Source organism: Lissotriton helveticus, chromosome 7, assembly GCF_964261635.1.
Source record: "Lissotriton helveticus chromosome 7, aLisHel1.1, whole genome shotgun sequence".
Lineage (NCBI taxonomy): Eukaryota > Metazoa > Chordata > Amphibia > Caudata > Salamandridae > Lissotriton > Lissotriton helveticus.
The window spans coordinates 461,976,369-461,993,101 of NC_136068.1; the positions used below are offsets into that span (position 1 = coordinate 461,976,369).

The window sequence follows — 16,733 nt, forward strand, 5'->3', positions numbered from 1 at the left end:
TAACTGAGTCTGACTAACCAGTCCTAGAGCCAGTGCTATGTTACAAGACACTTAGAATACAGTGAAAACACCTACATACACTAGGGAACATTATGCGTTGTAGTCTCCCTGCGATTAGCATGACCTCCTCTGTAAGCCCCTAGTATATAATAGGGCAGGGGGATTAAAACTACCTCTTAAAACACGCCACAGGGCGTGTTTGCACACGTCACCTCAGGCCCCGTCCCCTCCCTTCACCACTGTGCAAACACGCTCTCTGGCCGTTTTAAGTTGGGAGATTAAGTCCCCTTGAATCCTGAGGGTCCCTAGGGTCCAACTAGCCCACTAGGTACCTCCAGTAAGCACCACAGAGCTGCGTAGCAGTGGGTTGTAAAAAGTGGCACAGCCAGCATCACCACTCTGCAACGCAGCGCAGTGGTGCATACTAGAAGGAACTGGTGAGCAAGTTGGGCCCCAGGGGCCCTCAGGATTGAAGGGAAATTATTTCCCCAATTTAAAACGCACCGCAGGGCATGTTTGCACACGTCACCTCAGGCCCTGTCCCCTCCCTCCGCCACTGTGTAAACGCGCCCTGTGGCCATTTTAAGTTGGAAGATTAAGTCCCCTTGAATCATGAGGGTCCCTAGGGTCCAACTAGCCCACTAGGTACCTCCAGTAAGCGCCACAGAGCTGCGTAGCAGAGAGATGTAAAAAGGGGCACGGCCTAGACCACCTCTCTGCTACGCAGCGCAGTTGCGCTTACTGGAAGCACCTGGTGCAGTAGATGGCCCCCAGGGTCCCTCAGGATTGAAAAGGAATTATTTCCTCAACTTAAAACGCGCCCAGGGCATGTTTGCACACATCACCTCGGGCCCCGTCCCCTCCCTTCACCACTGTGTAAACGCGCCCTCTGGCCGTATTAAGTTGAGAGATTAAGTCCCCTTGAATCCTAAGGGTTCCTAGGCTCAAAGTAGCCCACTAGGTACCTCCAGTAAGCGCCACAGAGCTGCGTTGCAGAGAGGTGTAAAAACGGGCATGGCCTCTGAACACCTGTCTGCAGCGCAGCTCCCTGGTGCATACTGGATATATAACTGTTGGTCTAGTTGGCCCTCATACACCCTCAGTATCGAAAGAGAATGAATTCCCCAACTTACAACTCGGCACGGGGCGTGTTTGCACAATGGTGAAGGAAGGGGGCGTGGCCGTAGGTGACATGTCTGCAAACTCGCCCTGTGGCGTGTTTTAAGTTGGATAATTAATTCCCCCTCAATCCCGAGGGTCCCTGGGGGCCAACTAGCCCACCAGGTACCTCCAGTATACGCCAGAAAGCTGCGTTGCAGAGAGGTGTTCAGAGGCCTCGCTCCTTTTTACAACACTCTGCAACGCTTCTCCGTGGCGCTTACAGGAGGTACCTGATGGGATAGTTGGCCTCCAGGGACCCTCAGGATTCAAGGGCAGTTAATCCCCCAACTTAAAACACGCCATGGGGCGAGCTTGCACAGTGGTGAAGGGAGAGGCCGGGGCCTGATGTGACATATGTGCAAACATGCCCTGTGGCGCGTTTCAAGTTGGGAAATTAATTCCTCTTTAATCCTGAGGGTCCTTGGGGGCCAACTAGCCCACCAGGTACCTCCAGTATGCGCCAGGGAGCTGCATTGCAGAGAGGTGTTCAGAGGCCAAGCCCCTTTTTACAACACTCTGCAACGCAGCTCTGTGGCGTTTATTTGAGGTACCTGGTGGGCTATTTGGCTCCCACTGGACTTTAGGATTGAAGAGGAATCAATTCCCCAACTTAAAATGCGCCACAGGGCGTGTTTGCACACATGTCACCTCAAGCCCTGCCCCCTCCCTTCACCACTGCGCAAACGCGCCCCGTGGTGCGTTTTAATTGGGGGATTAAGTCCCCTTGAATCCTGAGGGTCCCTGGGGTCAACTAGCCCACAAGGTACCTCCAATAAGCGCCACAGAGCTGCGTTGCAAAGTGTTGTTTTTTTATGAAGCCCCCCATTACATAAAACACATTGCCCCCGGGACTTGGCCTCCCGGGGTCTAATTAGCAAAGAAGCCCGTGAGCCCGCGCTGCGTTTTGTTTTTTCTATTGGCAGGATCCGCGCACCCTGTGCGGATTTTGCTGACTTTAAATTATTTAAAAAAAAATTATTTTGGGCCCTGGGCGTCCTTGTGGGACCCCCTAAGCAGGCCTAGGGGGTCAGGGTGTTTCTATCCTGGCCCCTTTTTGCGTTTTGCACGATTTTTTCTCTGCTTTCTTGTGCCTTAGTTCTACCAATCCTGTGTGGCCATAGATATATATGTGATTTTACTTTTTGTCTCAGCAACTACTGAACAGATTTACATCATTTAACAAAAAGGCACCTTTCTGAACCAAGGGCTAACTTTTTGCCAAATTTGGTGTAATTCCATTCAGCAGTTCGGGCTGTAGCCACGGTTAAAGTTTCCTATGGAAAATTGCATGGGGAACATTTTTTCTCTGCTCCCGCTTGCCGAATCACCCCAAACAGGAGCGCTCCATGAGTTTTGAAAATTTCACGAAGATTCGTCGACCGGCGCCAAAGTTATTGAAAATAGAATGTTGCGGATTTCCTATGGAAAATAGGTCCTAACTATAACTACCTACTGGCGACCGCCAGTAGGTAATATATATGTATGTGTACATATGTATACATATTCCAAGGATAATCCGGCACGGCGCTGGCTTTCTCCAGGCTGCAAGTACAGACACAAACCCAAGTTCAGTGCAAAAAAGTGATTTATTTAGCTTCGGTGTTCCCAGTCATCACGACACGTTTCGCGCTTCACAGAGCGCTTGATCACATGACACAGTTCATCACCAGACATTGGTTTAAATACATTCATCACATGGTATGAAAGCCTACGAATGGCATAGAAATAGAAGAATTATAACATCAAAAACTACACAAACTGTTTCATAATTTTAACCAGTTTGGTATACTTTGTGTTTTGGGTTCAACAATCTATTTAAAACAGAGAACACCGTTATAATTCATTGTGTGAAATGTAAAACCCTTTGTCTTAAATAGATATTGATAGTGATATAAACAAAAAAAGTAAAGTGTGTGTTTGTAATAAAATCAAACTTTCAGATAATGTGAAATATTTAAAGTGCAAGGCAACTACTGATGTTCGTAATGTTACGGAACGTGCTCTTTCTACAGAAAGTTAATTGCACAAGTTTTGAATGGAAACGATATGGAGCCCCATATGCTGTTAATGTCCATGTACTATGGTAACGAAGAGAGTAAAGTGCTATAGCAAGGTTAGAAATTATACCTCGTTGAGGGATTTTGTACCAATAGTTAATTGGGTTTTCGAGATTTGGGAGATAATATCGGTAAAATACCTTATTACCCCATTACATTGACCAAATAACTATACCACTGATAATGTCTAAATAGGAAGTTGTGCAAATAGCACATGTTTTAAAGATAAGATCTTATATTTCATACAGATAAATTAACAATCAATACATGGTAATCAATAAATATACACAAGCATGGGATTCATAAATACGCCTATAAAAACCTTAAAATGGTTGTTGAATGGCTAAAAAATGAATTCATATGATACATCTAAAAAACCATCATATATAAATTGATTGTTAAAAGTATAAAGCATAGAATAATTAGGACAAAATCTGTATAAATATCAGTCTAAAAATCCTAAAACATGCTTAATAATTTACAAATCCTATAAAATCCTGTGCAAATAGCAAAACGGCCAAAAGATTTTCAGTATTAGAGACAGGTATAAAGGTCCTCCGTGATATTAAGGCCTGAGGGATGCTTTGTATTGAGTTCGATTATGTATTGTGTCTCGAGGCGGCGTAGTTTGTCCTCCCTATTGCCACCCCGTCGACTTGCCTGCACACAATCAATAACAAAGTATTTAAGTTCACTGCTTCTAGAGTTGTGCTTGGCTTTAAAATGTCTAGCTACAGGTTATGTATTAGCCTGATTTCCTATTGCCCGTAAATGCTGTAAAATTCTTTTATGTACGGGAAGCTTCGTGCTTCCCACATAGAGCAAATTGCAGGGACAAACTAACACATAAACGGCATATTCCGTCTTACATGTTAGTAATTTATTAATCTTGTGTTCCCTGCAATCAAATGGCGAATGGTAACTGTTTTTGTTAATTGCTTGTTGACAGGCTTTACATACCTTGCAGTTAAAAAATCCTGTATGTGTTTGGTACCAAGCAGACCCTTCCAGAACCTCAGGACTGGTTTTCACTAATTCGTTTTTCATAGACTGCCCTCTACTGTATGTGATTGAGGGCCTCCTAGGGAGATCCTTTCCTATCACAGGGTCACTCAGAAGTAATGGACAATTTTTGCTTATGATAGTTTCTATCTCATTATGTTGGGCGCTGTATTGCACAAAAAATCTAAATTCAGGTGGCTTTGTGGCACTTTCCCCAATTTCTGCCAATGCCTGTGTGTTGCCAGCCAATAATAGGGACCTGTCTTTCTGGTTTGATTTAGAAATAGCTGCATCTATAATTTTGGGAGAATATCCCCTTTCCAAAAATCTCAATTTACTATCCTTCTGTGCATTTTTCAAATCTGTTTGCCTGCTGTGTATTCTTTTCAGGCGTAGCATATCGCCATACGGGATGCTGTTGACTAGATGTTTAATATGTGAACTCCCAGCATGCAGGGTAGAATTTCCCGCTGTGATCATACGGTGTAGCCTGGTTTCTCTTCTACCCTGTTCAATAAAGACCTCAGTATCCAGAAATATGATGGATGTCTTGCTTAAAGTGGCTGTGAATTGGAGATTTAAATTGTTTTTGTTTAGATCTGACACAAAAGCTCTCGGCAGATGTCATATCCCCCCTCCAAATCACAAACAGGTCATTAATAAAGCGTAACCAGGTTACCACATTAAGTTGCATAATTTCTGAGTGTTGAACCAAGAGGACCAGCTCCTCCCACCAGCCCATGTGTAAACACGCGTAGCTGGGGGAGAAGCTGGCCCCCATGGCAACACCCTGCATCTGCCTGTACATCAAGTTGTTGAACATAAATACATTATTGTCCAGGCAAAATCTAACCATATCCAGCAACATTTTTCTGTGGTCAGGCATGTCTGGTAAAGATCTTTCAAGATAGAAGTTAAGGGCATTGAGGCCATCCGAGTGTACAATGCTGGTATACAGCGAACACACATCCAGTGCAATTAGTATATAATCAGTTTGCCACTCAATATTCCTGATTTTGTTAAGAAAGTCACTGGTATCACTGACATAAGATGGAAGCCCTTTAACCTCTCCCTGCAGGAAGAAATCAACATATTGTGACTTGTGTTCTAGACAGCTGTTCCTGGCCGAAATGATAGGACGTCCAGGAGGATTTATTGGATTCTTGTGCAACTTTGGTAAAAAGTACATTGCCGGTACAACTGGATAATCATTTTTGAGGAATTTGTGCTCCTGACTGGTAATGAAGCCCTTCGATTTCCATTTGGACAGTTTTTTGTAACAATTTGTATACATAATCTTGAGTTCTGTCCATGAGAATCTAGTATAGCAAGTTCTATCGTTAAGTTGTAGAAGGGCTTCCTTTATATACATATCTCTATGAATCAACACAATATTACCTCCTTTGTTCGAGGCTCGGACAATTACATTGCTATTTTTTTGCAGTTTAGTAATTAAGGCTCTATAATCCACTGTTTCCTTATTGTACTTGTATTTGCCCCTATGGATTTTCATATTTAAATCCTTTAGTTGGTTGGTAACTTGTTCGTGAAAGAGATCTATTGAATTCTTTAACATGACTGGAGTATATGTGGACTTAGCTCTGAAGTTCGTTAAGGGCTTTCTCTGTTGTATGGCCGATGCGCCACCAATTACATCAGTTCGTTCAGATTAAGTTAAAATCATACCACTCTCATTTGGTGCATTCGATTGCCACAGTTCTGCAAGTTTCTCCATTAGGGCCTCTGTAGCTTGAGAGTTTGGATTATCATTGGTAATCATATTTTCTGGCGGCGCTGCTTGTTCTTTTTCAAATTTGTTTAATATAAAATGTTTCTTTAGTTTAAGCTTTCTTGTGCTTTTGTACACATCCAATCTGGTGTTTACATAGTTGAAATCCCTTTTGGGACAGTATGTTAGACCCAGGCTAAGTATTTCCTTCTCCTTTTGGTTCAGTTCTTTTCCTCCAAGGTTAACAACAGTTTTGTCAAGATCAATGGGGGTTACTAATTTTTGTTCCATCCCCCTTTCTTTTTGTTTTTGTTTTTGTTTTTCCAATTTGCCCATGCGTTTGTTGGCTTTCCTCCGCTCTCTTCCCTTGCAGTTTTTTGAGCGGCATGGTGCTGTTGCCTTGTCCGAGGGCGCAACGTTTGTCTTCTGTCCTCGCAAAAAAGGGCCAGCTCTTCGTCCAATATATTTTTAGGACCTGCTGCCCTTGCTTGTTCGTCTTTTTCTTGATCACTATCTGGGTTAGAACTGTCTTCCGAAATAGATGAGCCAAGTGTTGTATTTTCTAATCTCATAGTTGCAGTTTTAGTAGTAACCTGTTTTCCCGCTTGTCTATTTTTCCTTAGTGCCTCAAATTTTCTGGAGAAGGTAAAAATCTGTCCTGTTTCGTAGTCCGTTTTGTCCCGGAAGAATTTGTAAGTTTTTCGATTTTTTATAATGTCTTCTTCTTTTTTTAATCTTATGCACATTTCCCTTCTAAGTTTAGTTGCTTCTTCACGTTATTTAGAGCTTCAATTTCGTCATTCATTTTGTTAATTTCTTCCAGTAGGTCTGTTCTGTCCAACTCCGCATGTTTAACTAGAATTTGCATTAGCCTTTTGGAATTATCCAAATTGCAATCGGCTCATTCGCGCATTAGTGTGGGGTTTGGTTTATCGTAAGTTGGTGCTAAAAGAATACGGAGCCCACGAGGGACCCGATTTACATCTAAATAAATTTTTAATGATCTGGCCTCCCACCATTTACTTTGTTCTGCGCGGCTTTTTTTCTCCAATAGTTTGAATTTCTCTCTAATGGCATTGTTAGGTTCATTTATTTTGTTTGTCGCATCACTCTCTTTTGCCGGTTCCGATTTCTTCTCATCGAACATCAGTAGCGCTGCACTCTCTCTTTCTTGTACTGTGTCAGACGACATAATGGGAATTCACCAATGGTTTAGCCGTATTATGTAGCTTTGGAGTTACGTTTTTTACAGATTATGCTTCCCGTATTATCCTTTAGCCTTGCACACCTCTCACCCCTGTAGGACGACCTTATTCGTGAGCACACGTACCTCAGGCAGTCTACAAGACCCGCTGTCTCCTCCGATACAGCCGCGTCTCGGTCTGTCTTCCGGCACTTCGTGTAATAGTAGGTCGAGGGGGTTCCACAGCTTTTCTCCTTCCGGAGATCCTGGCGGTTTTCGCGGGAAAACTTGTCTCTCAAAAACGCTGTGGCCCAAAACGAGAGGGGGTCCGTTGAAAGCCGTCAAGAGACTCCAATCGGCTTTTACATTCCAAAGATAATCCGGCACGGCGCAGGCTTTCTCCAGGCTGCAAGTACGGACACAAACCCAAGTTCAGTGCAAAAAAGTGATTTATTTAGCTTCGGTGTTTCCAGTCATATTTATAAGAGGGAAGAAAACCTTGTTTGATTGCACAAGCTACACAGACGTGTTTCAGCTGACCCCTTTCTCAACATTTAGCCGACAAGCAACATTCAATTCATTTTATCACAGTTCATTAGTTCATCTTTCAGTTACATCACAAATTCAGAAACATAGAACAGTGACACTTCAACATGTTCCATCTGAGAATTTGCAATTGAGGCCGCCATTTTGCAGTGTATACCATCTATATAAATCATTGTCCTTTGTTATTTATCTAGAGGCATTGTCTTTATTAAGCATTTATATGATATTATTTCATATCGACTTTCAAACATGGTAATGTTGTATTCCACCTTATAATGATTTACTTGGTTTAAACATTATGTATTCTCACTCGATAGTCTCCCAAGTAAATATCGGCAGCTGTTGTTGTCCTCCCCTTCTAAAAGATATTCTTATGCATTTAAAAGGGGAGTAACATAATATCTGTCCATTTATAAATATACTGTTATTTGAAAACATTAACAATTGTGTTTGGTGTCTTCAATTAATATACTCTAGGAAGTACACATTACTATTTTACAAAGTGTATTGATTCCAAGGCATTACCAGATCATAGCATATTTTAAACATATTAATGATACATATCACTTCAATTTATCATCTGAAGTGTTTCACACAATTGTGCCCTGTATGGGCTTTCTTTCAACGTTTAGCTTTTAGGGGTCGCATAGCTAATTTGCTTCATATCTTGGTGAGCTCTGAATATTAGTAAATCACGTTCAGTAGGTATTAAAAAAGAAAATCAATGTAAGGGGAGAAACTAATGTGGAGGGAAGAACTGAATAGTGGGCCGCAAAGAAAAGAAAACGTGGAGAACAGCTTTAATAAAATATTTTAAACTGCAAATCTGAGGCGAAGGGTATCCTCATCCGTCTAAATTTCTAGCCTAAGTTTACCGCAAGTTCCTCTTCTATGTTGAGGCCTAATGGTGTCTTTGTTTGCAAGTCTAGAATATATCTGGACTCCAAACGTCTCAGCTTTGCTATTCTGTCTCCTCCTTTCCATGCAACGGTACATGGTTGAGACAATAAATTTGGAGCAAATCTCCGTCGCTATTAATATAGATCTCAAAACGTCTTGCCACAGGGTATAACTGATTTAATTCAAAATAGCATGTGCATGTTCTAAAATTCGCCGTTATGTCGGATGTATATGGCTGACAATATATTTTAATTGCCATGGACATTGCAGGTAATAGATAGCGTATGAAATATTGCAGCTCATGAATTTATTCATAAACCTTGGTTTACCACATCCTGGTACCGAGGATGTAAGTTTCTTGGTGCTATTTTTACATGCTTTACATTTGGTGCATGGAAAAAAGCCCACAATGTTTCCAATCCTGGGTTAATTTATTTCTGTAGATCGATGGCGCTGCACTATTTTATCTTTGATTGAATGGCCTTTCCTGTAAGTCACACTGGGATGGTCCTGTATTGTATTGGGAGGGTCAAAATGCGTTATGCTGCATCATGTGGATTACGTGATCTTAATAAAAACTGCTTTTGGCTTACCTTTTGATTGGTTGTGTATCATGATGTGAAGACGGCATGATTTTTCATATGCAAGATGTTAGGCGGTGACGTTGCCAACAAGCCCGACCCGCTAGGCTGGGTGTCCATTTTCGTCACAGGTTTTTTTGGTATGTATTTCATTGGATGCACGCCCCCTGCTTTTGAGTTGGATTCAAGCACTTGGCTGAGTTGGTGCCACTGTTGAAATACGGGAGGCTCTGCCACTGGTTCTACAAGAGGCCGGTCGGCTGGATACTGTATTGACATTTTGGAAGCAGCCAGGGTTTGCGAGGGTGTTTTCCCTTGCATTTCGGGAATAGATAAGAGACAGAAAAAAGGCAGCCACATGGTTAATTTACAACATTAAAGTACGAGGTAAAGTGGCTTGGGAAATTAAAGTGAAGGGTGTTGCCACTAAGCCCTATATGGAATTGACTCCTCTGAGGGATAAAGAGGGCACAGTTCCACCGTTTTATTCTTGGAAGCATGGTTTCACTGTAACAAGAGAAACGGAAACAAAATTGATTGTGATAACATTCTCAAGACATTATGGACAATGAAGTCCTGGTAACATGTGGTTACTATGATCACAGCGATAAGAACTCAAACATTACTTGAAAGAAAATGTATTGGTAGGAAATGAGTTAGAGTATTTGTTAAAGGCTTGCTGATCATAAAACAAGAAATAATGAAAATGCTAAACTGATCGTCATTTGTCTAACACTGTGTCTGCCTTTTTGAGTCCTTCCTCACTGTCTGAGACTGCAGTATATTTAAATCTCAGAGCAATTGACCCTGGAGCTCGGCATATGATTCAGACCCAGTCAGGGTCGAAACGCATTATGCTGCATCATGTGGATTACCTGCTGTAAATAACTGCCTTTTGCTTACTTTTCGATTGGATGGGCTTGTGTATCATGCAGTGAAGATGGTGTGATTTTTCATATGATATATTAATACTCACCTAATACTCACATTTAAAATGTATATGCCTTTATCAATCATGCCTTTGCGACGAAATGTGTTGTTAAGGCATGTGTGGTAAAGGCATATGCATTGTTTTAATAGTTATGTGCGGTAACGGTACCTGTGCTGTAAGAGCCGGGTTGTAATGGTTATACATGGTAACGTCTGCGTTGTAATGGCTGTTTCCATATACGACAGCCACTACTGATTTGGGACACTAGCCTGCTCAAATCTTTCCTTAGATTTATCAAGCATGGGAACTATAGAAGCTGACATGCGTTTACATTTTAGGTACTTTCCTAACCCTATATAGTTGAGATGTCCTTCCCGAGCACAACCTTAAGCTTTTTGGGCAGGATGGAGGTAAATCCATACATGCAGTGACACTTCTGCCTCCCAGTCCCTTCATCTCTTCAAGGACAGTCTATTTGACCTGTCCGACCCATCTTGTGCTCTGCCACTGCCACGTCACATGAATAAAACCATCCAAGACATCAAAGCCCATTACTAATGGTACTTCTATAGCAAACACGTCTTACCAAGTCAGATGTCTAACCATTTGCTGCTACTCATTTGCAAATGCCATGTTGTCTATTAATCCCTTGATCTCACTATTCTCAATTTTGTGAACCCTTCAAACTTTTGCCTCTTAAAGATTTTGCATCAAAAATGTAGCTCCTACACCATCTGATGTTTAATATGTCTGCCTACTGTAGGAACGCATGCCATGGAAGTGACAATTTGGAATGTGCCAAAAGGGAGATCAACCTGTGGTTCAAGCCGGAAGAACTGATTTCTTACACGAGCTGCACCCACCAATGGATCTACGACGAGCATTAAGGCACAAGGGCACTTCTTCATCTCCTGGTGCTTTTAATTACCTTTCCCCATTAGGAGCACCTTATGCTTTTATTGCCTTGTATTTCTCAGCCCAAAGTAAATAAATAGTTTGCTGGGAATCTTTGCTTTTGTGGGTGTATTGTAGTGGCTTCGGATAGTTCTATGTTTTGTTGGGTGCAGTGTTTCACACAAATTTCTCAACACTGCATCGCATGATAAATCTTTTGTAAACTAAAAGCTTAAAGCGGACTTTGAGCCCGCCCATTACTTACAATTGGTTGCTGGCACATCACTCTTGCTTCCTTGCTTTTAACTGGTCAGTGCCTCCCTGCTTTGAGTTTCGGTCCCTGCAGTGGAGCATGGACCAACTACAGTTTCCTGACTGCGGCCAGTGTCCTTCCACTGGCTGCGCACTTCCCAAGGTACTTCTTTTTTACTTTTACGTATGCACTCTCTAAGATGCATGTGTCTGCAGTTCTTCCACCCTACCCTCTCTGTCTGTGGTTTTCCTGTCTCCCTCTCATCTACCGCTGTCAGTGGTCTTGCCCAAATCCCCTCCCTCATCTCTACTTGTGTTGCTTGCCCCCCTTCATCCCCACTGTCCATTTATTTGTGCCCTTCCACCCCTCTGCCTCAGTTCCTTGTCTTCCACCAGCGCCCAGCCCCTTGTGTTGCTTTCCCTCCCTGCCCTATTTTCCCCTCCCGCTGTCAACCCACCCATCTCTCATCTGTCCCCCACAATATGAAAACAAAGAGCTATTTGGCTTTCTTAATGTTTTGTTCGAGATGTTGCTCAGCAGCGCTGGCTGCTGTGCAACATGGCCTAAATTAAACACAAAAAAAGTGCTATGACGCAGTCAACGTCGGCAGTGCCATACAGCTTTGTTTTTATTTACTTTAAACCATGTTGCACAGCAACCCCTGCAGCGGTGCAACATGTCTAAAAAGGCTTTGCCTATGCTTGTTTTAAGGGGTGATCAGGTATGGCAGCACTTGCAGGGCGACTGCTCAATTGTGAGGGTGTGGCCTGGGATTTTAAATCTCGAGGAAGAGAACTTATTGGGAGATGTTTGGTTTAACTGTGTTTGTGTGTTCTTGGGCAAATCACACTCACCAGTGCCCTGCTGGTAACATACTAAAACCAGAGCTGAAATCTGCCAATGGGAACACATACTTGGCTTGTTAGTAGCTAGGGTATGTGCAGTTCTCAATTTAGCTTGGTGCTTAGTCAATTAAGTGTTCACTGCCCAATGCATTTGGTGCTGGACATCAAATGACAAATGCTGATTTCCATTATTCAAAAGACACACAGTTAATTTCCATTCTTCAGCAGAGAGTGCCCTTATAACTTGGGTGTGCTTAGCAAGCTGCTTTTAGTTTCTTGTGCTCTGTACCACTCCAGCTACATCAGAACCCACTGGTTTTGTCAACCGATCTTCCTCTGCAAAGTTTTAAGTGAAGGGGAGGGAAGTACACTGCTGACCTGCTAGCCCCAGTCCTGGCAATGCACTGTGGTATATGCAGTTTTTCAATGTTTGTACAATAATTAAATGTTCTCCACCCACTGTTGGAACAGCTGGTGCTGATATCACTGGGCACATGTTTCATGCTGATTGACATTCTTCACCACCAAGGTTAGGGCCTGGATATAGGTTGAAGGGAAACTCCTGTTGTGTAATATGATCTGAATGTGAAGGCCATAAAGAGAGCTCGCCCATACGATCAGTCTACAGCAATGTAATCGAACTACATAATAACATGGTTTACCAGGCTGGCGCTTGTGTGTACTTCAGTGGCAGAGACCTAGCACATTTTGGATGTTCTGGGTGAGTTGCAATGGATTATAGATGGGACGGGGACAGTGGGGTTCATCTGGGACTCTACTACACTTTAGGGAACTCTAGACTGTTGTTCCCTTTTGGAGATCTTGAATAGGTGGTTTAAGACCTAAGATGATGCATGGCATGTCTGCATCTAGATGCCTGACTGGGTGGAAATCAGGAGTGATTATTTCTAATTTACGCATTTAGTATATCATGAGCTTGCTGTAACCATCTCCCCAAGGTTGCAGGTGGAACCTGGACTGGTGACTGTACTGGAGGTGAGGTATTGAATGAGAGGCATTTAGCAGCAGAAGTAGTTCTTGAGCTCCAAGAATGGAGGGCACCTTCACGGAGCTGCTTGGCTTTGATTGTCAGTGGTGTGGGAGGGCTTACCAGGCTTTTTAGGTCTTGGCCTGGCGAAAAGCAGCGCACGCGCTGCTCTGCCATGCAGAGGCCTTTTGGAATTGATACGATTCCAGCGTGCACGACAGAAGATGTGCACGCGGGGATTGGATGCTTTACTGGCGGCGTGATACACTGGGGACTTTTTTTTCACCGCCAGTAAAGGCAGTCGCCAGGTGCACATCTTCTGTCCGTCCCATGACGGGCGCGCTTGTTTCTATTAGCTCTGCCCTCTATTGTCATCCCCACACCCATCTTGTTTTTTAAAGCATCAGTGAATGTGCTTCCCCCGTTTTTTAGGTCTTGTCTGGCGTTAGCAACGTGCATGCGCTACTTTTGCCCTGACGAGAACCTTTTGGATTCGATACGATTCCAAAGCGTGCATGCGGAGATGTGCACTGGGGATTGGATGCTTTACTGGTGGCGTGAAAAACAATGCAAGCAGTATAGCAACAAGCGCAGCCCGTCATGGGATGGACAGAATGTGTGCACGTGGGGACTTTTTTTTTCGCCGCCAGTAAAGGCAATCCCCACAGAGGCCGCGGAGTGGCACGGGCTCGCGCACGGTGCGGGCAGCCCAGCACACCATTAAGTGAGGCACACCCGGAGATTGCTGTTCCCGGAGGTGAGGTCGAGCCTTACCGGCATCAAGTCAGCGGTGTACTCCTGGCCTCTACACAGGGCGCACTGCAAGGTTCCCCCTTGCGCTGTGGGGCCAGGCGTGGATCAACTGATTTGACTGGGCACAGGTGACTCCCAATGGGAGACTGAATATTCCTACCGGTTCCCCCTCTCACCTAATACTGGATTTTCCTCCACCTTCGACGGGCGCCACCGCAGCTGAGGCCCTACACTGTGACACTGATCATTGCTGTGCCGCCATTACTTCACGTGCATGCCCTGAGGTGGGGGCTCTATTACTGATTCAGGACCATCATCCTGGCTGGGGCAGCTACGGCGCTGTGTGTATGCGGGGGGGGGGGCACGGCCAGCTGACATTTGATGACGCCATTAGCGAGCTGTGTTACCTCAGCCCCTCGTGGACAATACCTGGTTTAGAGCCCTACATTGGCCTACTCGACGTTGCTGGCTGTACAGTGGTCCTTTGGTCTAACAACCCTTTCAGCTGCTCTGTGAGGAAAGTGCTTTCACCAATTCCCCCACAGGACCCCTCTGGCCACCTGACCTCCCCCTCAGACAGAGTAGATCTGACGGTGGCAGCCATTCACGACCTACCGTGAGGAGGATTGGACAAACTCCCACTGCGGCACGGAGTCCCGCCATCGCCTCCTCGCGTCACACACGATAAGACTGTTCCGAGCCACTGTGGTGGGCTTACAGCATGGGCAGAGTCAGGGCAAAGAGGCTAGATGGCCAACAAGGAACAGGCCCCCCCTCCACCATGGGGGAGCTCTCCAGTCAGCCTTCCTCTCTGGGGGCTATGTCTTCGGAGCTGATGGCAAGTACACCAGACAAGCTGGATTTAATCCTTAGGTAAATCCACGATTCTGGGGCAGCGCTCAAACTACAAATTGGCACGCTCACTACAGGCCAGACATTGCTTCGGGCGGACCACAGGAAACTGGCGGACACCGTCAAAGACCACGGACAATCCCTCAAGGACCTGGACCCCCGAGTCACGGCGAATTCTTCGACATTACAACAACTACAAAAACAGATGTCGGGCCTCCTGAACCGGGTGGAAGATGCTGAAGGCAGAAACAGGCGTAACAACATCCGAGTCATAGGCCTTCCTGAACGAAGTGAAGGTGCGAAGGTGGCAGAATTTATGGAAGCATGGTTCAGGGACCATATAGCACAAGAAGGTCTCTCCCTGTACTTTTGCGTCGAACAGGCCCACAGAATACCAACCGTACCACCCAAGCAAGGTGCACCGCTTCGCCCACTAAGACTGAAAATCCTGAATTATAGGGACCGTGATATATTATTACAGAAAGCGAGAGAAAAAACACTGATCCAGTTCGAAAACCACCGCATTTCGCTGTACCCTGATTACACCGTCATGGTCCAGAGACAGAGGTCGTCCTACCAAGCAGTAAAAAAGAAACTCCAGAAAGCACAACTCAAATACTCACTTCTGTACCCTGCCCGGCTGAAAGTCATTTACGACAAAAAAACTCACTTCTTTGAGAGCCCAGCGGACGCCGAGGAATGGATCGAAGTCATGTGCATTGGTTCTAGCCAGTCCAGCCACTCGGATGTCTCTTCGCAGAGCACTGGTAAACTCCCGAAACTGGGCTCTCGCCGGTCTCAGACCCCTAACCAGGGTAAAGGTGGTACGGGACCATCGCGCAAACAACAGCGTTGTGATCAAGAAGGAGCCCTTGATGTTGCCGGGGCATTCCGAGAAGACTCCAATAAAATCCCCACGGACTCGGAAGACAGCACCTTGAACTCAGACTCCGAGCACAGTATAACTCTATTCCCCACGATTACACCCCGAGCAGCGGACAACATCATTGATAACTAAAGGCCGATGGGGACACTAAAAGAACATGGAATTATTCTGGAACTGATCTGCTGCAAATGCTCCTGCAGACAACATGGTTTCCAACTCCCGGCAACTATTGTATCCTTTTTTTTCACAACTCTCCATATGAACATTATCTTTATGTTATAGCCTTTGTATTGATATGGAGGGTATGGATTGGTTGCTACAAATGTATACATTGATCATCTCAATCTGCATGTGAATACAGCTCTGTTTGGTGAGGACTCTAGCTTTCTCTTGCTTATGATTGTTTAATAGGGAAATACTGTCTATAATATGTAGAATTATAGTCCCCCCCTCTGCTGGGTACTGTAGAGTCACCAAGAATCTGGTGTCACTATAAACATGACCATTGTTGGTGGGGGCGGCTCCCCTAGAAGCGTATGCACTGTTCTCTATTATATCATTATTGTGAATTGTTGTTGGGCCCAGCGTAGTTCGGTCGCTGTGCCATGTTTTGTTAGAGTTCATGGGGAAAGGGACTCCTGGTCACTGTTGGTCTATTGGCTGAGTGTAAATTGGAGCTATACCCTATATACAGCGCCATGCCCAGAACAGATACCACGTTAGAGTCTTACAACCTGATCACCTGGAATATACGTGGGTTGGGGGCAATACAAAAGCGGCATAGTGTACATGCATATCTCCTCAGACGCAAAGCCCATATAGTATTCCAACAAGAATCCCATCTAACCGAGTCGGAAACCCAGAAGACATGCAAAAAATGGAGGGGTCAGATATTCTCCACTAACTACTCAGCATTTGCTAGGGGGTCACCATTTGGATATGCCACGGTGTCCCATTTCTTGAACTGGAGCGACGGGTCGATGACCAGGGAAGATACATACTGTTGAAAGGCACACTGGATGGATCACTGGTGATCCAGGGTAGTGTTTACTCCCCTAATTTTGACCAGGACCATTTTCTGTACAGATTGGGTGCAGCCCTGACTGACTAGGATGGTATCCCCTGGGTGTTGGGGGAGGACTGGAATGCTGTCCTAGACATTACCCTGGATA

At 44.5% G+C, this 16,733-nt stretch overlaps 1 protein-coding gene across 4 annotated transcripts in view; it reads left to right on the forward strand.

Moving 5' to 3' along the window:
• The window catches only part of LOC144768613 (nucleoside diphosphate kinase A-like), a 162,309-nt gene extending 151,219 nt beyond the window's left edge, over positions 1-11,090 (forward strand). For all 4 annotated transcript variants that reach the window (XM_078652411.1, XM_078652414.1, XM_078652413.1 and 1 more), the window contains one exon: positions 10,854-11,090. In XM_078652411.1, coding sequence (XP_078508537.1) covers positions 10,854-10,977 — 124 coding nt within the window. In that variant the 3' untranslated portion in view covers positions 10,978-11,090. The remainder of the gene's footprint in view (positions 1-10,853) is intronic.
• Positions 11,091-16,733: the final 5,643 nt, after the last annotated feature.